Source organism: Anastrepha ludens, chromosome 2 (genome assembly GCF_028408465.1).
Source record: "Anastrepha ludens isolate Willacy chromosome 2, idAnaLude1.1, whole genome shotgun sequence".
In the NCBI taxonomy this organism is placed as follows: Eukaryota; Metazoa; Arthropoda; class Insecta; order Diptera; family Tephritidae; genus Anastrepha; species Anastrepha ludens.
In genome coordinates, this window is record NC_071498.1 from 163,814,675 (window position 1) to 163,840,633 (window position 25,959).

General features: G+C 39.9%; 1 protein-coding gene across 1 annotated transcript in view; it reads right to left on the reverse strand.

Moving 5' to 3' along the window:
• Positions 1–2,009: 2,009 nt before the first annotated feature.
• LOC128855734 (head-specific guanylate cyclase) overlaps positions 2,010–25,959 on the reverse strand; it is a 28,378-nt gene continuing 4,428 nt past the window's right edge. Inside the window, exons 2-9 of the mRNA XM_054090888.1 lie at positions 24,201–24,531; positions 20,547–20,620; positions 20,234–20,474; positions 11,538–11,925; positions 11,284–11,468; positions 4,437–5,052; positions 2,507–2,675; positions 2,010–2,435 (exon numbers count right to left, since the gene is read on the reverse strand). Coding sequence (XP_053946863.1) covers positions 2,240–2,435; positions 2,507–2,675; positions 4,437–5,052; positions 11,284–11,468; positions 11,538–11,925; positions 20,234–20,474; positions 20,547–20,620; positions 24,201–24,365 — 2,034 coding nt within the window. The 5' untranslated portion in view covers positions 24,366–24,531 and the 3' untranslated portion in view covers positions 2,010–2,239. The remainder of the gene's footprint in view (positions 2,436–2,506; positions 2,676–4,436; positions 5,053–11,283; positions 11,469–11,537; positions 11,926–20,233; positions 20,475–20,546; positions 20,621–24,200; positions 24,532–25,959) is intronic.

The window sequence follows — 25,959 nt, forward strand, 5'->3', positions numbered from 1 at the left end:
GTTGCTCAAGTGTGTAGTGTTCCATGATGAAATGTATACTAATGAAGTTTACAAATGACAAGCGAAAAATAAAAAATATTGCGTCGTTCGCCCTCCCTATCGGAAAAAGTTGAAGCGCACCTATTGAAAAACGCTATACTTCGCAGGATCATTTCCGTAGTCAGTCTTCATTTACTTTCAATGCAAAAAGGAAAAATTTAAATAAAGTATCTTGGATTAAAAAATACTGCGAATGGGTTTCTGTCTCATTTTCAAATTGGTCCGCAGGTGTCGTATAGGGAAAGGGTTTTTTTGTCGGGACAAACTAGAAAGTACAGCATTCAGACAACATTAAGTTCATTGTACTGCACTCGGATTCTCTTTTAATTTTCTTTAAATCTACTCGATCTTCGAAGAAATCTGAGTAGATCTTTTGGTGCCAAGGAGCCAAGGTGGTCGCTTCTTAACACCTCAGTGCCAAAGACCTCAAGCCTGATTCGAGCGAAAGCGGGGCAGACGCACAGAAAGTGGTCCGTCGTCTCATCTTCCTCTTCTGTCCCGGGACCCATGTTAGCATCAGGATATTATGTCTACCCACATAGTTCAGCCCGGATTTACAGGACCAAACTAGCCTTCAAGTTCATTGCTTCTTAAATAGTTTACACCTCCGCTTGAAACACAGATGCATATATTCCAAGAGTAAAGTGTCCACGTCGACACCAAAGCCGCAACCGTACTCGGTCCTGGAGCCATCCATGAAAACGAAAAAACAGAGTTTGCCGGACTCATTTTCAGAGTTTGACCACAATTGAGCCTCTATCACCACTACACTGTATCTCTTTTCAAGTACGACTCTTGTTGGCCCGGAGTCAACGAGCATGGAGATGATCGTTGGATCAAAGCCCATGCCTTCTCTGTTGTCGAATACCGGACAGGGGCCGTACCAAGTCCCATTGTATTTCAGCCTGCAGATGGCTTTCAAGGCCTTCCCTCGGATGAAAGCATGAAGTGGTGGTAGACTAACCAGTGCATCTAATGCCGGGCCTGTAGTAATCGGAAAAGCTTCGGTGCAACAAATGGCCACAGTGTGTTGTAGTCTCGTTCTAACGTTCTATTAACTTGTACGAGAGAGAGTCTGCTCATCCAGATGCATAGGATCCATAGGATCTTGCTAGGTCGAAGACCTCACATTTTCCCAAAGACACCTTTGCACTGCCAAACCGCTGTCAGCGCTTTGAATGTCTTTATTTCAACGTGTGTCTTCCAAAGGAGTTTACTATCGAGGATTACTCCAATATATTTAATTTCTTTGTATAGCTGGATTGTGACTCCTTTTAGCTTAGACAGCTTCTTCCTTCAGGGTAAAGAGGACAATACCAGTCTTGATAGGGTTTGCCGATATCCCATTAGCACAGCACCAAGTGTCAGTCATAGCCAGAGTTTTCTGTACTTTCCTACAGATGTTCATAAGCGAAGGTCCGCATATGCTAGTGCGTAGATTTCCGCATCGTTTAAGGTGGTTAGCCTCTGCTAAGCGATCACCACGCACCAGAACAAGGGTTACTTTTCTTAAAGTTTGGATTGTGGTTTATGTGGTTTGATATCTCTTCTCCCTCCGTCAACTACCCCAAAAATAGTGAGCAAATAAGTGAACATTGCCCATTTAGAAATCTTCCTTACCATCTTAGCCGCTATGCCCGGATTGTTATTGACATTTTTTATTTTATTTTTTTTTTCAATAACTGACTAAATTTTTGTAAACTGTATTTCATGAATTGATTTTTTTACTTTAGTTTTAACTAAGGGCGTGCCTATGTTGAGTATGTCTCAGTCTTAAACGAAAGACCCATTCATTGTGTATGGAATATAACATCGCCCGACAGCAAAGCCTGTCTAAACCGATTGCTCCCTATTGGAAACCCCCGATTAAAAATATTTATAAAATATTTTATTTTTGCTAAATATCCATTATTTCCTCCCGGTTTCTTACAAACAATCATTTCCGCAATAAAAATGCAACTCTCTTCTTTTATGCTTGTTATTTGGGCTATGGCCACGAATTATTGAGTTATTTATTATTGAACAGCTCAAAAATGGTTGTGCATATTGAGGAGCAACCAACATTTTATATATTTGTAATATTCAGAGTGTATTTTCTTGAGTGACACCTTAATGCCAGCTTATTGTTTGCTAAAAATATATCTTTTATGTAATTATAAGGAGTGAGCTTTTTCAAAACCCATATTTGTTTTTACGCTCTTTATTGTTCCGCAATGGACTTCAACGCCTCACTGATGTGTTGCTCCAATGGCACTTCATCGCCCAATGTTGGATGGCAATAACCTTCGAGGAAGTAGCATGTCTTATCGCCGCTGGTATCGGGAAATTCTTTGGGTAGACAAGAAGGATCGCGTGCTTTTAAATCGAACTCTAAGCCAGGATATTTGACTAGCCAACTGTAAGAAAAAAATGAATGCGCATGATTAGCGTGTGAAATTATGGAATATTTATTGAAATCTAAACTTACTCCTTTGTTGTTGGGCTGACGTTGATTTTGCATGCCTCGCTGCCTGACTCGAACTTATTGGCTATGGTTACGTTGTGCCCGAAGAGACAGTAACGCGGCATTTTACGGCCTACCACTCCGGCCAATACGGTGCCTGTATGCAGGCCGATGCGCATTTGGATTTCCTGATCTGCGTAGGTAAATTAAATAATTATTTTATTATTTCTATTATTATATGAGGTAAGTTAGCACTGCGACCTGAAGGATCTATTATGCGAAATAGTTATTTTTATCACAAATTATTATTATTATTATTAAAAATATTTATTTTATGAATGAAACATTTTTCGAAAATCTTCATGCCAAAACTATATGGAAATAGGTTTGAATTTGTGAATTTGGTAGGCCTTCAAGAAACTAGTTACATATCCAAACTTTTATTTATTAAATATATAATAGAAAAGTTAATAATTTTGAGTGCATCGTAAATAGTTTGCCCCATTAAACTCCTCTTCGTGGCAGCACTTTGCTAAGGGTATAGGTTAGGTTAGCCTGGTTGGCATTAAGCCACGCATAGCCCTTTTGGTCCCTAGCGATACCAGATGGAGACCGACCTCTATGAATACTGAAAGTAGATATCGTGTAGGACGTCAGCGCCTTTGGCGAATCTAAGCAGAGCTGGCAGATCCGCTTTTGAGTCGTCCTCCAGACCCTCAAACAATGGGACTCCCAGGCATTTTAAACGTGTTTTTAATAATGCCGGACAGAAGGGTTTTTTGAGTTCCCAGCTAACACAACTTTTGTCGAGTCTTCCAGAGAAGGAGCGAGACAAAGAAAATGCATAGTAAATAGCGTAAAAAGCACTTTCGCACTACAAAGCAGTAATTCAAAATAAACTACGCCTAGATACCTGAAGTGGTCGATCGAGACTCTGGCGAAAGGTTCTAGAGCGCAAAGGGATGCTAGTGTATTCGACCCGCCAAGTTTATAATATTCAATGAGGTAGCCAAACGGCATTTGGGAAAAATTATTCTGATTTTTTAAGCACATTTTCGATTGTTTGGGCTCCAATTTCATGAATGGCAACTTCGATTTCGTGTTTTAAAGCATCAATCGTCTCTGGATGGTTCGCATAGCATTTGTCCTTAACGGCTCCCCACAAAAAATAGTCCAACGGGCTTAAATCACAGCTCCGAGGCGGCCAATTGATATCGGAATTTCAGCTGATTATTCGGTTTTCAAAAACGGTAACCAAAAGTTCGAGTGTAACTTTGGCAGTGTGGCAAGTTGCACAGTCCAGTTGAAACCAAATGTCGTCCATGTCCTCCTCTTCAATTTTTGGAAACAAAAACTCGTTGAGCATGTCACGGTAACGCTCGCCACTTACTGTAACCGCGGCTCCTCGCTCATTTTCGAAAAAAAATGGCCCGATGATGCCGCCAGACCAAAAACCGCACCAAACAGTGACTCGTTGTGGATGCATTTGCTTCTCTACAGTAACGTGTGGATTTTCTGAGCCCCAAATCCGACAATTTTGCTTATTGACGTAGCCACCGATGTGAAAATGAGCTTCATCAGAAAATATGATTTTTTTTTTCAAATTTCTCACAGTTTGAGTAGAAGACTCACCACTTTGGAAAGAGGTTTCAATATTTCCCCAAAAAAGTTTGTCATACAGACTAAATTTATAGCTTTTGTCTTTGGTCAAATTCAACCACCGATATTCGGTCGAGTGGCATAACTAAGGCAAAAGCTATATTTATACGACTACTAAGACTTCACCAGTCTTAGTACGCCGCCATTTGCAAAAATTATAAACCTTCCGATAGGATTTTTAAATTAGAGCCACCTTGTATAAAATGATTATATGCATTCATTGTAAAATTATTCGTAGACACTTCTTTGCAGCTAAGTTAAAAACTAATTTAGAATTCAGTTCCTATCTACTCACTATCATGCGTTATATGCTTGCCACAAGCTTCGATCATCCTCAATGCCATCCATGCCACTTTGTGTGCATCATAGATCGAAGCACGATGCAAGCCACTTGCCACACAGTAGGCATCGCCAATAGTCTCCACTTTGTAGACATCGAAGAGATCGCAAAATTCGTCGAAATCTTTATATAAACTCTCCAGCATATTGATCACCATGAAGGGTGAAGCACGCGAGCAAATACTCGTGAAGCCGACAATATCACTAAAAAGTATGGTCACATCCGGATAGGTCTTAGCATCGATACTGGCACCCAACCACAAACGCTCGGCAATCTCGGCTGGGAATATGAGATGCAATAAGCTGACATTCTTTTTACGCTCCTTGGCAACTGCGGCATTTGCCTCCTCAATCGAGCTTTTCAACTTGTCCATGCGACGACGTAGACCATCCTGGGCACGTGCCTGCTCACCCACTAGAATGACTTCGCGTGTGGCATCGTGCAGCGGTATGTCCGATATGAAAAGCCCATTGCAAGTGAGTCCATCCAGACCGTCGAGGAATGGTGAGCCCATGAAGAGCAACGAATTGGATTCGGGACAATGTACCATTTGGCCTTTGATCTCCAGCTCCTGAAAATGTGAAAATTTATTTAGAAAATGTGTAGGGTGTTTCTTTATTAATAATATCGGAATAAAGACTAGTGGGGTTGCAACAATTCGCACAAAAAATTATGATATTTCAACCAAACTCTGTAAATACAGGGAACTCTTCCAATAATTCAACCACAAAATGTCAACGATGAACAAATTTAATCCTCCGTTGGAGATCGTTTTAAAAACCTTCGGTTAGACACCCGGGTCTAGTCTTTTTCTGTGCTGCTCGAGGGTCCTTTTTAAATTTTAGGAAGCTACCTGGAAGCTTTAGTCGTTACCTTTAATAGAAATATGTTAAATTCCCGTCCCAATTCGAAAAAGTCTGGTCAATCCCGGTTTCCCAACGCAGGGTTAATGTGTTTTTTCTTTGTATTTTGCTAATTTTTTTGCAATATTGGCAGGAATATCATTTTGCACTTAAAACTCATCGACTTTTACGTTATTTCCATCGCAAAGCAGGTTTGCCTCTGGAGGTATTCTCTCAAGGGACACGGACGCATTTTTGGGCAGTTAACATCGTATTTTTCTGAACTTCAGACAGATCTCTCGTGGAGGGTCGTGTCAGTGCAATTTTTTCAAGTTGGCAGGATTGAAACAAGGGCAAAATCTGCACTGAAGCTTGCACCTCTGCCTTCACTGACGGATCCAAAATAGAATCGGTAGTCTGAGCAGGGATTTTCTCTAAGTCAGCCAATTTATCTATTTCCTTAAACCTGCCGAATACTGCTAGTTTATGCAGGCAGAGGTCTTTGCGATCCTGCAGACATACAGAATGCTTATGGAACGTGGGAGTGAGGGAGATATTAACATTTTCTACGATAGTCGAGCTGCGATAAAGGCTCTGACGATGCCCTGCGCCATGGTAAATTAGTCAACTCCTTTAAGGGAAATCAAATCTCTTAGGTGTGCAGAAAACATTTCACTGATCTAGGAACATTGAGGGAAATACGCTTACCAGGAAGGGGACTGAATTGGTCTCAGAGACCTCATACCCGGCCATCGGCGTCGCTCTGACAGTTGTTAAAGGGGAATTGCACAACTTATTTCCCAGAAAAGCGCAAAAAATGGAAATCCATTTCTTCATGTGCTATCTCGAAAACCCTTTGGCCTCAATATGATAAATGGAAGACTCAGAAAGTACTGGGGATTCCATGCCTTTCAATTTTCAAGCTCGTAGCTGCGAAACTGGGTTTACCATTAAACCCCATGGCAGAAGTTATGGGACCTTTCAGAGAAGTATACCTTTGAGAACTTTCTCTGTAAATGCCCGGGTTTGGCAGCTAGACGATTAAAGTCACTCGGGGATCCATTCTTCGCCAGCCTGGGGCAGTGCGCCAACCTAAATCCCATTAATCTTCTCCATTATATCAACAACACTAGGATGGCAGAAAGTCAGTATCCTATCTCCGCGGAAAGAAATGAGTCGCATTAGGCTTTAGCAACGTCTGAAAATATTACGAACTTATTTCCGAAGTCATGTTCTATTTATTGAAAATGAGTCAAAATCATATTTTCTGACCAAGCAAATTTTCATCTCGGCGGCTTATAACCTAAAGTAATAGTTAAAAAGCCTCAGAGAGTGACAGTTTAGTGCGGATTTCGAAGCGATGACTTCAATGACCCATTTTTCTTTGAAAATGCTGCTGGAAATGCCGTTCTCGTTAGCGATGAGCGCTATTAGGTCGTAAATTAAAGACATGGGCTTGGCCAATCTTTGGTTTCAGCAGAATTGCGTGTCATCCCATACAGCCAATGCTACAATCGGTCTTCGAATCAATGAATTAGCCACTTGCGATTTGACGCCATTAGACTTTTTTGTTGGGAGTCGTGAAAGACCGCGTAAATTGCATAATCTATTAACGATTCAGACCCTTAAAGTGACTATCGAGCAGACCATTCGTCAGATAGAGCCCGAAATTATCATCAAGGTAATTGAAAACTGGATTAACAGGATGCGCTACTGCGAAGCCAGCCAAGGCAGCCACTTGAATGAAATATACATTTATGAATATAAAGTTCCAAGTCGAAACAAAGGGTCACAATCAGATTTTTTCATTCTCGTCGGTTGTCCGCCAAAGCTTTCACTTCACCCCAGCTCAGATTTATTGAGCGGATTTGCAGTTCTAGAAGTCGTCTTCGGGTATTTCCTGGTCTCGGTCGTACACGGCTGCCAAAAGAGTTTCAGTCAAAGGCAATTCTTGTTAGGTCCCCGCTTACTCTGAGCAGGATATGCCAATCCAGCCCCATTTTCTTTTTCGTATCTCAAGGAGGTATTGGTATTGGTGCGATTTATAAAACGTTTGACCAGATTATTTTCAAGATTATCCTCGAGCAACGATCTATGGAAATTCTCAGTGCATTGTTGTCAGCTGTTGATACATTCGAGCTTTGCATCCACACAGCAGGCAGAATTTCACGTTTGAATTGAAGATATTTAATGAAGCATTCCAAGCTGGCTGAAACGAACCGCTGCCAATGGGTTTTTATTTGCGATTTTTGATGCCTCTACTTGAACTGCCTGATGCCGACATAGCGAAAAGCTGTCCACATAGCAAAACGATTACACATCTTCCAGTTGAGCGCCATTAATTAAAAATTTGCGCGTATTTCGCGTATTAATGCGTACAGCTTTCATTTTTGAGATGTCAAGATTTAAGCGAGTTTCGTTGCCACTTCATTAGTTTAGATGCCATATCTGAGTAAGTATGGCTCAACATCTGAGTAAGTATGGCTCAACAGGCCGATATCGTTCGCGTAGTCAAGTGCAGTTAATTGGCCCTGCAGACCCCAGGTGATTCCGCCCCCAAACTTAGGCGAGAGAACACAGCCTTAACGTGCGCCTGTCAGTTCCCTCAACCTGTCACCCAGGTGGCTCAAAATCAATCATCGAATTTGGTTTTTGAATAACTTTTTTACGAAATAACAAAATTATTTTGACTAATGGGAATCTTTATTTTGACCTTTGGTAGGTAGGTATTTTGTTAAAGTACCACTTTGGCACTCTCCAAGTAGCACTCAAGCGCCGTTTTGATACCATTACGAGACTTCCAACAGGCAGATATCTACAGCCAACCAGAGCTGTTGATATAATGGATAAGATTGATGGGATTAGGTTGGCGCACTGCCCCAGGCTGCCGAAGAAAGGAGTAGTGACCTTAGTCTAGCTGCTAAACGTGAATATTTACAGAGAAAAGGTTTTTAAAGGTCTCCTTCTCTGAAAGGCCACCACAGCTTCTGCAATGGGGATTAACTGATAAATCTAGTGTTTTTGGGTGTTTGCCGGTCGTCCAAGGACCCGTGAATACAGCTACGAGTTTGTAAATTGCATGGCATGCAGCCCCAGTACTTTCTGAGTCCTCCGTTTATTGTATTGGGAAAAAAATGTTTCCGAAATAGCGCATGAAGAAATGGAGCTTCATCTCTTCTGCGCTTTCCTGAGAAATAAGTTGTGCAATTCCTCTTTAACAACAGACAGTGGGATGCCGATGACCGGGTAGGAGGTCACTGAGAGCTTTTTGACCTTTACGCACTCCATTGATTGTCAGTTTGTACATATACTACAGCTGTCTAGTTCTCAAATGTCCAATATGGTAGACGTACGACGCCGTTAGCAATAAATATAGGGGTGATAGGGTGATTAATTTAATTAATTTAATTTAATAATAATTTAATTTAATTTTAATAATAATAATTTAATAATTTAATTTAATTTTGTGCCACCTTGTATAATTCCCAGCAATATTTGCTTAGGTGGTACATTGGAGTAATTTTGGATAGCAAACTATCATGGAAGCACAATATATTGGAGAGGAAGAAAATAACGCACTAAGCTTGGGAGTTACATGGGGTCTATCTCCTTCAATAATGTATTGGTGCTACTCAGCTGTAGTAAAGCCAATATTACTCTATGGTGCTCTGGTGTGGTGGACTGCATTGAGAAAAAGGACACACAAAACTCCTGTGGAAAGTAGTCAACGTATTGGTGCACTTTGCACGACAGGTGCACTTAAAAACCATTCCTACGGCAGCACTTGAAAGAATACTCAACCTACCACCGATAGACATTGCGGTAGAAGGTCTAGCAGCTACTACATCTGCCGCAAGACTTAAAGCAACGGGTGAATTTACCTGTAAAATATGACATAGCTCAATAGGTATGAGTTATCGAACCAATACGAGCTATATGACTCCACAATACAATTAAACGAAGAGAGTCCGAGCAAAAATAGAGAGTCCGAGTAAAAAAGAGATAAGAAACCTAGTACCAATACGGCTCGAAAATAATGAACGAAGTAAGTGCAAGGATTTCTTGGGCAGAGCTGGGCATCAGGCGGCTAATTAAGCTCCCTGATCGTTGTACCTGTAGTACTTTTCAAGCAGAAGTCTTTGTGGTAGGAAAAGCTGCAGGAAAAGCACTAGCAAGGACAGCAACTCCAACATAAATGTATACGTTGACAGTCAAGCGGCAATAAAGGCACTAAGCTCATATGAAATGTCATCTAAAACGTTCTTAAAACCAGGGAAGCCATAGAGAGACTAGCCGCAGACAGACGGTTACACATCTCTTGGGTACCCGGACATAAGGGCTTTGCAGGAAACGAAATTGTAGATGAGATTGGCAAAAGCGTTGTTTAAAGACAATTCGAACAAGAAAACAACATATTGAAACCTTTAAATGGCATCGCTACGCACATGAAAACACGGATAGGAAGGAGGTGGAATAATCTAGACACTTGTAAAACCGCGAAAATCATGTGTGCACAGAATGCAGATTTGTACTAGCCCTGTCTAGAAAGGAAAACAGAACTATCGTAGGCATACTGGCAGGCCACAATTTGTTAGCGGCACACGCATACTGGCTTACTTTGGCTTATTAATATAAACCTTTGATTTTAAATATCCCCACAAGAAGAAGTCAGGTGGCGTTAAATCGGGCGAACGCAGTGGCCAGTCAAAATCGCCATTTTTCGACATCAAACGACGAGGAAACAATTTCTTCAAAAAATCGATTGTGGGGCGAGCTGTGTGTGGCGGAGCGCCATCTTGTTGAAACCAGAACTGCCTCAAACGCTTCCGACGAATAATTGGCATCACAAAAGTGGTTATCATATCGCGATAGCGCTTCTGATTGACGGTAACAGCTTGACCATCTTCATTTTCGAAGAAAAACGGCCCAATAATCGTTTTCGCACTAACGCCGCACCAAGCAGTGACTTTTTGAATTAGAAAGAGCATCAATAGTCGAAATCCTTTCGTACAAACGTTTAATGGTGTTCTTAGAAGGCGGACTTTTCACATTATTTAATTTTTTATAAGCTCGTTGAGTTTTCACAATTGACTTCTTTTGTTGAATGTAAATTTCAACAATTTGGGAGCGCTCGCGTGGCGTGTACTGTTCCATTGTAAAAATCTGCTTGGACTGACGCTTCCAGCGCGGTATGCCATTAAGCGATCTGGCGTCTCTGTCAAAAGATACAGAGTTGCCAGATGGGTCCGTCGAATATGGGCAACCCTGTACAAGATGGAAATTGCAAACGACGATAGCTGCAGATTTTGCAATGAACTAGAGGAGAGGGAAACTCTTGAACACCTTCTATTTTCTTGCCCTGCATGAGCTAGAACCCGAATGAAATTCTTAAGAGCTTTACGATATGAGAGGTTAGAATATCGCTCGGGGTTAGAGCTTTAGAGCTTACTTAGATTCGCAAAAGACGCAGCCTTTATAGAAGACAAGGAAACGTAAGGGTCAAGTTTCATCTGGTGCCAGTTAGAACCAATAGGTCTGTGGGATAACTTTCAGCCAGCTAGGTCAACCCGCCTACCAACCTTTGTCTAGGTTCGTATCGGGGTTCGCGTGAAACTATTTGTGTTGAAACAACTTGTAAAAACTCCATATTTGGGTGAGATAATTATTTTCATATTCAATATTTGAGAGAACTCAGCCAAAAATTCGGCCCATTTGGTGTTACAACTACCAAATTTGCCTGATTTATTTTCCTCTGACCTCTGGCTATTCGATAAACTGAAAGCAGTTTCGTCATACTTTACAGAATGTTTGTATGTATGTGCATATGTGCATCATTCCTGGTCTTTACTGCTTGTGCTATATAATATTTTGCAGCTCAGTGCGAAATTCTTAATTACAAAATTCAATTCCCCCTCAAATCAATAAACTATGCATTTATTATGGTACCACCTCCCACTTACCTTCGCTGTGAACTCAGTGACATTGGGTGGACTCTTTAGAGCAATCAAAAAGGGTGTATATGTACGGCGTGCAATATCGCGAAATTTCAAGGTCAAACCTTTTGGCCGCTTAAAATCGAAATAAGTTGTGGCATAACAGCCGTGTTCAGCCATATGTGGCTTATATAGTTTACTGAAACCGCGTCCTACGATTATACGAAATATTAGAAGTAGTTCATATTCATTTACAAAAACAATTACTTGCAACAACTTACCCAACTGCATCAGTTCCAATTTCTCGTTCATTATGAAATGCCAAGGGAACGCCTTACAGAAGGTATGCGAATTCATTGCCAAATCGGCGGCCTTACTTGAATTATGTCGCTGTGCCGGCAGTTTGCACGGCACTTTAACCACCTCAACATGGCTGCTGTGCAATGGCATCGATGAGCCGGTGTACTCCTTGACTAGTGAAAATAGATAACGGTAACGCCGCGAATCGCCTTCGACAGGCTCTATTTTGATATTGACCTGCACGTTGAACAGCATACGCATCAAAGCCTTTAGTGAGCCGAGTAGCAGCCAAGCGATTACGGGACGTTCGGAGGTGAATATTAGCTCACCATCGCCGGCGCACACGAAACCGGTGTCAGTGACGTCCTCCTGAGTGGTGAAAGGTGGAAGTAATTAATAAATTAATATTTTGCGTGTGCAAAAACAGAAAACTATTTGTCTTATTTATTGGAGGGGGCAATTCATTCCTATTTTTTATGTATATTTTTTATATTGTTTACGAGGTAAGTCTATCAAATAACGAGACTGATGGTGCTACAGTAGAAATACGCATGCGCCTAATGACAACAACCGAAATATTTTTAGATTGAGATTCATTTTCTTAAAACAAAAACTGTATCTCCCGTATTTGTAAATAAATCAATATAACTGTAGCCTTCGTTTATAGTAGTATTTTTTTCATTTCGTTAGAAAAATATTAATGTGTGGTTGCCATAAAATCTCACTTTTGAGCAACAAAAAGCTTGCAGTTAGACACACTGCATACCCTTGAAAGTGATCCAAACCTATTGAAAAGGGTAAACCAAGTAACAGACAATATTTTTTACTTGTGATCCAAAAACGGAGCGCCAATGCGCACCTTGGAAGAGCCCAACTCCAACCAGAACTAAATGAGCAAATCAAATTTCGAAGCAATGATGGTTTTTTCAATAGATTTCTGAAAGTCAAAATATTAATAAATATTACCACGATTCTCTCCATGCCCCTTGACCCCATGCCTACAAGAGTCGTACTTGAAAAGAGACACAGTATAGTGCTGCCAGAGCCTCAGTTGTGGTCGAACTCTGAAAATGAGCCCGGCAAACATTGTTTTCGCATTGACACGGATGGCCCCAGGACCGAGCACGGCTCCGGCTAAGCGGAGGTGTATGCTGTTCAAGAAGCGATGAACTTTGTTGTGGAAAACAGATGGAGAGGCAGATCTATATGTATCTGCAGCGATCAGGGGTAGTCGAGTCCTGTAAATCCAGGCTTAACTATGTTTGTAGACATAATAGCCTGATGCTAGCATGGGTCCCTAGACAAGCGGGTATCGTGGGTAACGAGATCGTTGACTCTTTAGCCAGAATGGGCCCCGAGGCCAACTTTTTTAGCCCATGGCCCGTTCTGCCACTTCCTTCTGCGGCCATCAAAGCCACGGTTAGCAAATGGGTTACTACAACTCACAAGCGAGCTTGGTAGGCTGAGAGAGAAGATACAGATGGACTAAACTGATGTTAGCTGTCATGTCCAATCGACTGTCGCAAATCTTCCTGTCATTAAGCAGAAGGGACTGCAGACAGCTGGTTAGACTGATGATGGGCCACTTTCTGTGGGCGAAGCACATGGAAAAGGTAGGTAACTCAGACAGTGCACTCTGCACAGCTTGTGAAGAGGAGAATGAGACGGCGGACCACTTCCTGTACGTCTACCCCGCCTGCGCTCGAGTCAGGTTTTGAGGTCTTTTGCACTGATGTGTTAAGAAGCGACCACCTTGGCTCCGCGGCAACACTAGGTCTACTCAGACTTCTTCGGAGGTCGGGTAGATTTAAGGAAAATTAGAAGGGGATCCCAGTACAGTACAATGAACTTAATTGAGTCTGAGTGCTGTACTTGATACTAGTGTCGATAAAAACAAAACAAAACACCATCATACTCTAATAAAACGGAGCTGGTGCTATTTACCAAAAAATATAAGAATCCACAATTTAGGCTTCCAAAATTAAATAACCATGTTTTGCTTTGAAAATCGAGTAAGGAAGGCCAGTATAGCAAATCTATGTTCAGCAAAAAATGGATACTCAAGCCACAGGTTCGTAGAGGTTCTGCCAATTATAACGTAAGTGTGCCTGGTTTGGCAAGAAGCTCTTCGGAAAGGCTATGATGTCACTAAACTGGGGAGGGTGCAAAGGACAGGGAATAAGAACTTGCCTCAGTGCTGCCCTAAATGTCGGCATGCACTTACAACCCATCGACTTTTACGTTATTTCCATTGCTGCTCCAAGTGCAATCAGATTAAAGCAGGTTTACCTCTGGAGGCAATCTCGCTAGGGACATGGTGGAGTTTCAGGCAGATCTCTCTATCCGGAAACTGGAGTTTTAGGGTCCTGTCAGAGCAATATTTTCAATTAGGCAGAATTGGAACGAGGGAAAAATCTACATCGAAGCGGCACTGACGGCTCCAAGATGAAATCGGAAGTCGAAGCAGGGGTTTTCTCTCAATCAGCCCATTCATCTATCTCCTTAAATTGCCGAATACTACTAATGTTTTTCTGGCAGACGCCTCTTCAATCCTGCAGACATGCCAAATGCTTAGGAAATGTGGGAGCGAAGGAGATATCAATATTTTTTTCGATATTCAAGCCGCGATCAAGGCTCTGGTGACGCCATGGTGCAGAAGCAAACTAATAAGCTCCTGTAAGGAGAAGATCGAATGTCTTGGATTCAAGGACATAGAAACATATAGGGAAATGAAACTGCATACGAGCTTGCTAGGAAGGGGTCGTTTAAATTGGTTTCAGAGACCTTCTACCCGATCATCGGCATCCCACTGACTGTTGTTAAAGGGGAATTGCACAACCCGCTTCTCAGGAACTTGCTATTTCAAAATCACTTCGGCCCAGTGCAATAAATGGAGGACTCAGAAAGTCCTTGGGACTGCTCGCCATGCAATTTGCAAACTCCTTTCTCTGTTCAGGGGTCGTTGGAAGAACGGCACATATGCGGAAAAGCTAGGTTTTTAATTTAATCCCCAGAAGCTGTGGTGACCTTTCAGAGAAGGACACCTTTAAAAACTTTTTCTCTGTAAATATTCGCGTTTAAAAACTAGACGATTGAGGAGGACGATTGAGACGATTCTTCGGCAGCCTGGGGCAGTGCGCCAACCTAATCCCATCAATCTTCTCCATGACATCAACAGCTTTGGTTGGCTGTAGATATCTACCTATTGGAGGTCTCGTAATGGTATCAAAACGGCGCTTTAGTGCTACTTGCAGTGTGCCAAAGTGATGCTTCAACCAGCTTCATATTCTCCGTGAAAGAGTAAAAAAAGAACGATCAGAAAGTTGGAATCAACTGATTTCTCGCATATCGTTTGTCATGAGGTTTCTAGTCAAGTACAGCTTCCCAGTGTTGGGCTTAATTAACCGGATTATGCGCCTTGCGACTTCTATCAATATTCGATAAGTTCTAGTTGAAAAGGCAGCAGACATCCTAAAGAAGGCATCCGCGACTATTTGGAATAATGAAAGACTCGCATGGCACGCTGCATGGATAGAGGAGGGATATACGAGTACATTGAAGATAATGCTAAGGGGGCGTCCATAAATTACGTGAGATGTTTAAGGGGGGGAGGGGGTCGAGTCAAATCTCATCTAATCTTACGTTGGAGAGAGGGGGGGTCTCGGCAAATATCACGCAATTTTTTTTCTGATTGAAACAAAAAAATTGTACATGCTTAAGATTTAATCTCAAGCGTAATCGTAGTATGATTAAGATCATTCACTAATTCGTTCGAAAGAAAATAATTTCATTCATACTTCGACGTTATACATTACTACTGTCAAACCACCATATTTGTTTTATACCAAATAGCTCAATTTAATCTGAATTTGCGGTACAGTGTAGCCCGTCGGTTGTTTTCGCGCCACTATGAGCCGAACGCCCTATCACTCAGGTTGACGCTGAATGCCTTCATCAGCACGCCTATTGATCTCTATTGCCCAAGTATACGTGATGATTTAGAGAAAATATGCTGCAGTACATGCGGTATTTACTTCGCATCTATCACAAGAGCTGCAGAGCACAGGAGAGCAGCTCACATTGCACCAGCTAAGTAAGCGCGTATGTTCCGCAAAGCGCGACCCTCACGGATTATCACAAGACGAGCTAATGAGTTACTGTGCGCAAGCGTCAACGGCTTAGAGTGGCTAGATTAGAACGAAGTTGAAGGAGCACATGATTTTACTGAAAATCATATGAACATGTTGGTCCCAATAGTCTCTCTTGAAACCGCCCATGATTCTCCATGGACTGAATTAGAGTAGATATTCTTTTTTTAATCGCAGTAGTTACGATTTAAGTCTTCTATTGTTAAATTTTTATTACACTTATAACTCTTAGCAATATTGATTACTAGTCTTAACTAGTCGTAAATAAAAGCACGAAGCAAATTTTTTTTCTTTTTACAATAACAATCCAACGCGTTTACATAAGAAACCCACATTTTGAAAAATCTCACGTGAGATTGGGGGATGGGGGAGGGGGTTAAATAAAATCTCACGACATCTCACCAGGGGGGGAGGGAGGTTCAGAAAATTGAAAAAAACACCTCACGTAATTTATGGACGCCCCCTAAGTGTACTTGAAATCGAAATGAAATGTCTTACACCGTCAGTCTCGTTACTTAATAGTAACATCTCGTACATTAAATAACTAGCAACGCGTGATGGTCATCTAGGGAATAATAAATAAAAACGACTTTAGTAATTTTCTATCATAAAATAATATTTAATTTGAATTATGGCAACCGGAAATTTCTCTGTACCAACATCCAGTTTTACTCGAAAATGCTGATTTATGCACTAAAAGAACCCATAGACAAAGACAATAAATGTTGAGCGAACATCCAGAAACTTGGCTGGTCATATTTTATTAACTCCAATATATTCCCGTTATGTGATTTATAGTGCTTGGGCAGTAATAGAATTACTAATACACAAGTTTCATGGAAATCCTCACCGGCGGGAGGCGAAATTGGTTACAATTATTAAGATGCTTAACACAGAAAGAGGTTGAGGTTCGTGTATGAATTCGAGCGAAGACCCAACAGTTTCAGAATATATACCTACAAGTAATTTACCAAACAACTTTTAATGCATAATATTATAGAAGGAAGCCCTGCTTCATCTAAAGAACTGGAAAGAAGCGGCAACAAAGCTCACAAGAAGCCAAACGATTATGATGACAATAATATTACATATGAAATTACGCTTTAATGGTAAATATTTTTGGGCCAGAATTCGAGAAATCGCTCAGAACACACAAAACAAAAATACCAGCCTAACGGTTAGACTCGATAGAAGTGAAACCTTCCGTAAAACAAACTGAGAGAGAATGAGACGAAAGCAGCATTAGGAGCGGGATAATTATAGGTTCATTATAATATTGCTATAAAGTTCATATTTTATTTTCTTCATTTTATTATTATTCATCCTCAATGTTTTCAATTTCAACAAATGATACGAGTGGCTTATGATAGCTAGAATATGATACAAATGCTTTAGTTTCGATTTTGTCAACATATCTTTCAAATACCGCGTCAATTGTTGTTTTTGATCGTGTTGTCGATTCAGTGCGATTGTTACACATTTCTAAATTTAATGTTGTATTGCGAGAGTCAATTAAAGGAACCGCTGTGTCCAATGCAAAATTTACGTAAAAATCGCCACTTAAAATCATTGGAACTTTATCGTAATCTTTTCTAAGTATCCGCGATACTTCTGGTGTATACTTTATTAAATTTTCGTGAATGAATTCCGTGATGCTATTTATTGATTGATTCGGTGAAATATAAATTGCCACAATTAAAACTGTTTTTCCATTGCTCAATCTGGTTTCGCATGCACATATTTCTCCCACTTTAGAGAGCTGAACAGACAGTGATTCTAGTTGCTGTGCATTCAGATCTATCTGTGGAGTTACAATACGAGCACCGTCATTTTGATTGTGGTATATTGCAACACCGCCTGCAATTGCGGTAAATATTTAAAAATGAAAATATTATATTTACGAATATAAAAATACGGGCGCAATACAGCACACGCGCTTGCTATTATGAGCGTCGTAACGCGTATATTACACAGACTTACAATACTAACATACACACAAACATTCGTAGGACGCTTGGTCTAAGCACGTATTAGGTAGTGTAGTATAGGTATACATAATGCCTTCTCGCTCACCGTGGCTCCGTAATACGCACACACACGTACTAGCATACATACAAACATACATATACAATACTATACTCACTATACTAGCGTGGCTCAGCAGTACGCAGCCACACACATATACGTATATCAACATATAACGCTTCGTAGTGTCGCTTTTTCGTTTCATCGAGTCTCAAATCACTCCCAACGATTCTAAAGAAGTTTGCACTTCAAAAAATAGGAGGAGGAGCTCGGCCACTTAATTAAAAAAAACACCACACATGGGAGCAGTGTAATTTCATTGTAAGCACTTAACGGGCTCCGTTCAAAGAAGAGCGCATGAAGAAAACTCGTTCTTTTACTTTGGAGCACTCGCCAAGTGCAGACCAACGGCAACGTTAATGCAAAAATATTTTTTATTGATATATTTTATTCATTTAAAAATAATTATATTATGATCCATAATTTATAAGATATTGTAGACAGAAGACTTTAGTTTTTTTTAAATTACACTTTTTTAAGTAGTATAAAAAACATTGGACTTCAAACTGGACGTCACATGACTACCTACTGATTTTTAATGGGTTATTTAAGAAAGCAATTCATAGCTTTTTTCTGTGGCATTTAACGAAGTCTGCCCATATTTTTAATTTCTAATAGATCTTTCATGAACTCTATTCACCCTTAACTTCGCAAGAATTTTATAATTATTGGGTATGGGAATAAGTTTCCGACCTCGTAAAAGAGATGTCACTGCTAGGCCTATTTTTGTGCTTGCTCTAGTAATAGTGTGTATATTATAATCACATAATAGTGAAGGTGTATATGTGAGGTCTCAGCCGCAGTAGTTGACATTCGTTTGAAGCGTAAAGATCCTTTTCTATCTGACGTCAAAATGTTTACGTTCGTCCCAAAAAACAGCATTTGCGGGAAGCCATGCTTTGTTATTACCTTTTAAAGAATAGTGCACCTGAAACGTGTCGTATATTGATCCATATTTACTAATCCTGTTCCATCAAGTACAACTTGTAAAGAGTGGTTTCGACGCTTCCAAAGTAGAAATTCCTTGTGAGTGATAAAGATCGAACGACCGAAGGGGATCCGAAAAAAATACTCAACTATAACAATTATTAGATGAAGGGATGAAGACGCTTGTCGAACACTTGATGATACGTCTAAAGCTTTGGATAAACGTTTGTGCGCGATGGGATTGTTCCAGAAAGCAGGTAACTGGGTGCCACATCAATTGAAGGAGAGGGATATTGAGGGACGTTCGGTGCCGTGGGAGATGCTTTTTGAACGGCAGAAAAGCGAAGGTTTTTTGCATCGCATCATCATTGGCGATGAAAAATGGATGTATTCTGATAACCCTAAGCGCCGAAAATGTTGGAGCCTGTCAAGTGAACCAGGTCCATCCACAGCGAAAAAATATTCCTGCTTCAAAGGTTATGTTTTGCATCTGGTGGAATCAGAAGGGTGTCATATATTATGAACTCTTTAAACCATCTAGAACTATCACTGGATCGAGCTCTCAAAGAAAAGCGGCCGGAATTTGACGGTAAACACGACAAACTGATTTTGGTGCATGATAACGCCAAGCCAATCGGTGCAGATATATTTAGTGGGATTGAATTGGGAAATCTTGTCCCACCCACCGTATTTGTCAGGCATTGCACCTTTAGATTGCCATCTGCTCCGATCAATGCAGTCAGACTTATTGGAGAGCGGTTTACTTCTTAGGAGAGCATCGCAAACTGGCTCAATGAATGGATGAAGTCAAAAGAACTCGAACTTTTTGTCAGAGGAATCCATATGCTGCTGAAAGATGGAGTAAAGTTGTAATTTCCAATGGCACATGCTTCATATTAATTGTTTAAATAATTCGTAATGTTGGCTAAGAAATGACAGAAACTTATTCCCATACCCAATAAAAGTGTTTAAAACATGTTTTTGGTTTTTATTTTCTCAATAAAATGCGATATTTTTCCCAACCCTGCCCTGAGTAGGGCTCACGTGCTTTAACCTCACTAAGAGAACTTATATTTGTGAGCTAATACCACCTTGCGACAGAGACATACTAAGAAGTAAAAAACAAAAGTATGTACCAGTTGAGGTCAAAAGACTGATAACCTTTTAAATTTGGAATGAACAACCGAAAAATATAGCAGTTACGTTCACGTGACTACATTGCGCCTCCGTTGAGATTTTGTACTATCAAATAGATTAGATGTAAATAATACTCGTGCAGCAAAATTTATTAATAAAATTAATTAAATAACTTACAAATATAGAAATTGTATGGAGGTGCTTCATATTTCATGTTGCAAAGCTTTCTAATGTTCTTTGAAGAATGCACTTTGCGGTTTTATTTTTGCCTAATCCGAACAAAATATTGCTCATCATTTACACGCACATAAATATCGATCAATATTAAAGAAAACTTACCTGCAATTAATATTAAATATTTTACAAAATGAATATTTTACCTCTTGCAGCTTGAGCACATCGTAAACGCCATCCAACGAACCGAGAAACTCTTGCAGGTCAGTGCCGAGGCAACGAAAAGCGCGCTCTATAATGCCAGTGCAGCACGAAGTGATCAGCTCCTCGCCGAGCAACACCAGAATTTCACTGGCGCTCGATTCATCCATTTCCAACAATATTTCCTGAATGTCGGTTAAGTAATCATAGTTGGGAACACTTTTCAGAGTGTCCAAATCAATGCGCCTAAAAAAGTGAATGAAGAAAATTTTGTAAATAAATGTTAGCTGATTTGAGTTAAGGATTCATTTTACTCACAACTTTGAAATCTTCGGCCAACTATGGCTGTACTTGGCGATGAGCGCTGTAACAGCGGTATTGAGATCGGCATTCTGAAATATTCGTATGATGCAAAGAGAAGTTTTATATTATTGGGCAGATATCAAAAATAGTTAGGCAATTCGCAGTTGTCAATTTATGGCATATTTCAGTGGGAAACTCTAAGCAGCTACTCACATATAAATGCGAGTATGTATTAGTTTGAAATAGATATATTTCACTTTTCCAAATTATGATTTCACTATTGCACGAGAAATAAGGCAATTCCATTTATACTAATTTTTATTAAAAATTTATATAAATTTATATAAACTAAAGTTTCGAACTTATCACAAAATTTATAAAAATTCTGCAAATGTTCAGCAAAATTTCACAAGTTTTACTAGGAATTTATAGAAAAATTTCAAGTACGCAGTTTTGTAGATTATTGAATTTTGATACACTACAATACAAAATACAAGCAGTTCAAAAATTGAGTTGATTTTTGACAATTTTTTCTGCTGACGGTATAGGATGTTTTTCCCATATAAGAAAATTGTGTCGAATAGAGAAAATGCGCAAGACCGCTTACTAAAAAAAAATTGTCAAAAATTAGTGTAATTTTGAATGTACTTAAAACTTGCATTTTATTATACCAAAATTGAATAATCTATAAAACTAGATAACCGAAATTTTTCTAAAAATTCGAAGTAAAAAGTCTGAGACTCTGATGAAAATTCGTCGAATTTTTACAAGTTTTATACAAAGTTCGAAACTTTAGTTTACTATATATGGTTTTTGTTGTCGTAGAAACAAATTTCTCCGTAAATTCAAAAAATTTAAAAAACAAATTTCAATTTCTTTGCTCTGCATAAAAAGTATGACGTTAAAAACACGTCTGTTTGGACAAATTTTTACACAGAAACCACGTTCTTAGATTCGAAGAAAGTTTAAAATCTAATCCAGAAGCGTTTTGGAATTTGTAAATTCGAAGATATCTGTTTCCAATATTCTGTCCGCTCTTTTTTTCGGTGGCAAAGCTGCTAATACTCCAGTTGATGCCGCTAATCTCATAGCTGAGTTCTTTAAGTCCAATTTTGCATCGGCCTCTGACAGTGAGGAAAATGTTTTCTTCGATATACAGGGTGGGCCATATAGCGTTTGCTTTTTGAACCACCTATTTTTTTGAGAATGGTAACACAAATGACATGTCAAATGTGTTCATAATTTACTTAATAATTTACGAAATGGGACGCTATACGCTTGAACAAAATTAGGAAATATTGAAAACCTATTTCCGAAGTGGTGAGTCTTCTTCTTCTTTTCTGATTTTCACATCGGTGGCTACGTCAATAAGCAAAATTGTCGGATTTGGGGATGAAGAGGATGACATGGACGACATTTGGTTTCAACAGGACGGTGCAACTTGTCACACTGCCAAAGTTACACACAAATTCCGATATCAATTGGCCGCCTCGGAGCTGTGGCTTAAGCCCGTTGGACTATTTTTTGTGGTGAGCCGTTAAGGACAAATGCTATGCGAACCATCCAGAGACGATTGATGCTTTAAAAGACGAAATCGAAGTTGCCATTCATGAAATTGGAGCCCTAACAATAGAAAATGTGTTTAAAAGATGGGTTGATCGAATGGCCTACTGTGAAGCCAGTTGTGGCAGTCATTTGAACGATATTATTTTTTATTCATAAATGACAATGTTCAATCTTCAATATAAAAAAAAAAATTGAAAAAATATTGATTAGTTTGTTTTTTATAGCCGATTCAAAAACCTAATTTTACATGGCCCACCCTATACAACCATCTATTGACTTCGGCAAGCGAGTATTGTCCACTGAAGATGTCTTTAGAGCCATTACTCGACTTAAATCTTCTTCAAACACTGTTGTTGATGGTTTGTCTGCGATGCTATTCAAGCACTTTGATTCTTTAATACACCCTCTGTTGTTAATCTTTAACAAATCACTAACATCAGGTACTTTTGTTGATGCCTGGAAATTGACTTTCATTTCACCCATCTTCAAGAGAGGTAATAAAAACGATATTAGTAACTACAGGCCTATTTCAAAGCTTTCCGCCACTGCAAAGCTTTTTGAATGCATCATCCCGGACAAATTGCTTTTTGCTGTCAAGAACATCGTACGCCCGGAGCAGTTTGGCTCCTTTCCGGGTCCTTCAACAGTGTCTAATTTACCGCAATTGCCACTAAGGACCAAAATCGCAACAAGGTCCTTAAGTCGCTTACCGGCAGCACTTGGGGCATAAACAAAGAAATGTTGTTATCGACATTTAAGGCAATTAGATAAAGCAACAGACATGCCAAAATACTGCCATTCGAACAGCGACCGGTTGCCTCCTGATGTCCCCTATTCAACACCTTCACAATGAGGCACAAATGCTCCCTGTAATGGGGTGCTACCGTACTTTTCACCCTTGCAGACACCTGTTTGAGCCAGAGCCGCCTGCTAGGCACGTCAGGAGACACTTTATGCCGAACTATGCCGACGAGATCCAGGACAAAACTGACAGAAATCTACTGAACCAGACAGTATTTAAACAGTCAACAAATGGAATTCACCGGGAGACCGTCACCACCTTCTTAAGCTCCCGTCCACTGAATGCCGTAATCGGGGACCAACCACCACCTATTGCAGATGAAGAGCTCCAGCTTCCCCGTGAGACACGAGTAACACCGGCACAACTACGTTCTGGATACTGTAGCAGGTTAAGGTCCTACCTACCCAGAATTGACCCCGACATACCAAACATATGCCCGGCATGTGAAGATACCCCACACGACACTAACCACCTTTTCACATACCCTCTAAAACCTACTCATCTAACACCCCTCTCCCTCTGGACCCAACCCGTCGAAACAGCATGTTTCCTGGGCCTACCTTTAAATGAGCCAGACGAAGACGACCGGTGTTATACCCTACACTGACGGGGCTTCTACTAATGTTAAAACAACAACAACAACCATTTTTTGACTTTCCTGGAGGGGATATGGAAAATGTGGAGAAGCGTATTCTGATTTTGACGTGTTGGAATTCAAAAAGCAAAAACAAAATACAGGTATATTTTATCGTATCTGCGGATGCCATTATCTGTAATAAATTCCCCTTGTGCTGTGTAAACTATTTATAGGCATACAACTATCATACAAACAAAAATTACAAAGACTAATGTTTAAGAAATTATCTTCGTAAATATATATTAAAATATAAAAGTTTTATGTGTTACTTAATGGGTGTAATCATTTTAAGTTAGTGGTAAGAAATTCAACAAAAGCGCTACGAAACGCTTCGAACTGCTAATTAGTCCGCGAGTAAACGGCCTTAAGTGCAAAGGGATAATATTCTTTATGGCAAACTTTTAATACACACAAATTTATTTCAGTTTGTTCGAGACACTCAAGGCAATGCTTACCGCAGTGCTACAACACTGTTACTTATCCGCAATTTTATTGTAAATATTCAGCTAATTGACTGCCGAATAACTTCGTTCCCCATCTCAATCTACGCAGTTACGTATTTTCTGCCGCTCAATTTAAGTTGCTATTGTAAAAGTGACTGCTAAGTGCTCACCCTGCAGCCATTCTTTATTTTTTATAACTACATCTTTCCCCTTTCACTTACCGATGGTGCTGTGAGCAGCTGTATGGCCATTTGCAAATGCGTCAGGGTCAACGCATCATCTGGTTGCTCCTCATCCTCCAACAGCCAAGTGTTGTTAGTCGTTTCTGCACAAACCGATGGCTGGCGCGACAGTGAATCGCTGCGTCGAAAGAACGGACAAGCCATCTTCAATGTCTAACAAATGTAATTTCCGCGTACGTGTAAATGTTTTATGTACTCGTAGATATGCGCACCGCCAATTATGTTATGTTGCGTATACGCCAATGCTGCCCAGTGCTAACTACACACACATACGCTCGCAGGGCATGGGCCGACAACTGACGACTTGACACTGAAATACAAACAAGGAAAATGTGAGACAAAGTTTGTGTATTGCACGTAGAAATGTATGTAGCTGGGTAAAGCTTTCTATTTCGAAAGGGAAATGGAAGATGGAAAAAAAGAAACAACAACAAAACAAAGCAAGAAAGTAAAGGCGCAAAACAATAAGTGATTAAATATGAAGACCGAGAGGAAGGTAATCAGCGGGTGGTGCAAAGGTACTTCAATAGCTGCCAGTGTGTCACCATTGCAAGGTAGGTTGGCAGTGGAAGTCTAACAAGCACACTGTCATGGGGATAGTGGGGAAATGACTAGGCGTAAAAGTGGCGGCTGCTGCTACAGCTCATCAAGTTCAATGTGCACTTGTTTGCTGTTATGTAGCAGCAAAATGTGTGTGTGTGTGTAACTTTTGCTGCATTTTATCACACTTTTTATTTGACATTATTTTCCATTGCGATGTGCAGTAACAAAACATATTTGCTTATGCGCTATGAAAGAAGCAACACAAAAAGTTCTATTTGACCTGCAATCAAGTATTCAATGGTTTTTTTTCTGCCGTTGGCACTGAGCAGGGACAAAATAAAGGACGAATGAATTGAATAAAAGTATTAACAAATGTATGTAAATGCAAATTAAGGCAATAAATGAAATATTATCTGTATTGGGCTTCATTGCATATAAAAGAGATGCTTTTTTCTAAGCACGTAGGTTTTCATACATAAATACAATAGAAAATAATTTTTTCCAATCGAATATTTCAAATTTCATTTATATTTAACGCTGAGTAGAGAAGATTTATAAATGCAAATTACAAATGTATGTGAGGTACAGGGTGCGTACGGTATTTGAGGAAGTGCATATATCGCACTTGTTACGTTAAAGCGTAACAACTCAAAATCTGAAAATTTTCAGTAGAGACGAGAAACTGTTTCCGTAAATATTAATAATATAGGTATTACAAGGGGAAAAATATGTAATTGCACGAAAATATCATTAGAAACAATATAACGGTTGTTTCATTCTTATTTGTTTAGTAGTTGCGCTAAAATAACAAATTTTTGAGTGGTTACTCTTTTCCTTTTCTTTTTGAGTTGTTACGTTTTAACGTAACAAATGCGATATGTGACTATATCACGAATCCATTATTTTTCTTTTTGCGCTTTTTCAAATATGACATGGAGGACTACAACTTAACTCAAGAAATGAAGGGATTTGCAGTTATCGTAGCTGTAAATGCAAATCACACCGACGAAGAAGTTTCTAATTTTCTTAAGTGCGTCCGTTCGTTCGTTCATAAAGTTCATCGCAAATTGGATGCATCAGGCAGCGAAGCAAAAATTGTTGGAAAATGCAAGAAACACGAGGAACGTTCGCACACTGCCCGATCTATTGAATTTATTCAAGAAGTGAAAGCGATCATTGACAAGGACCCTTCAAA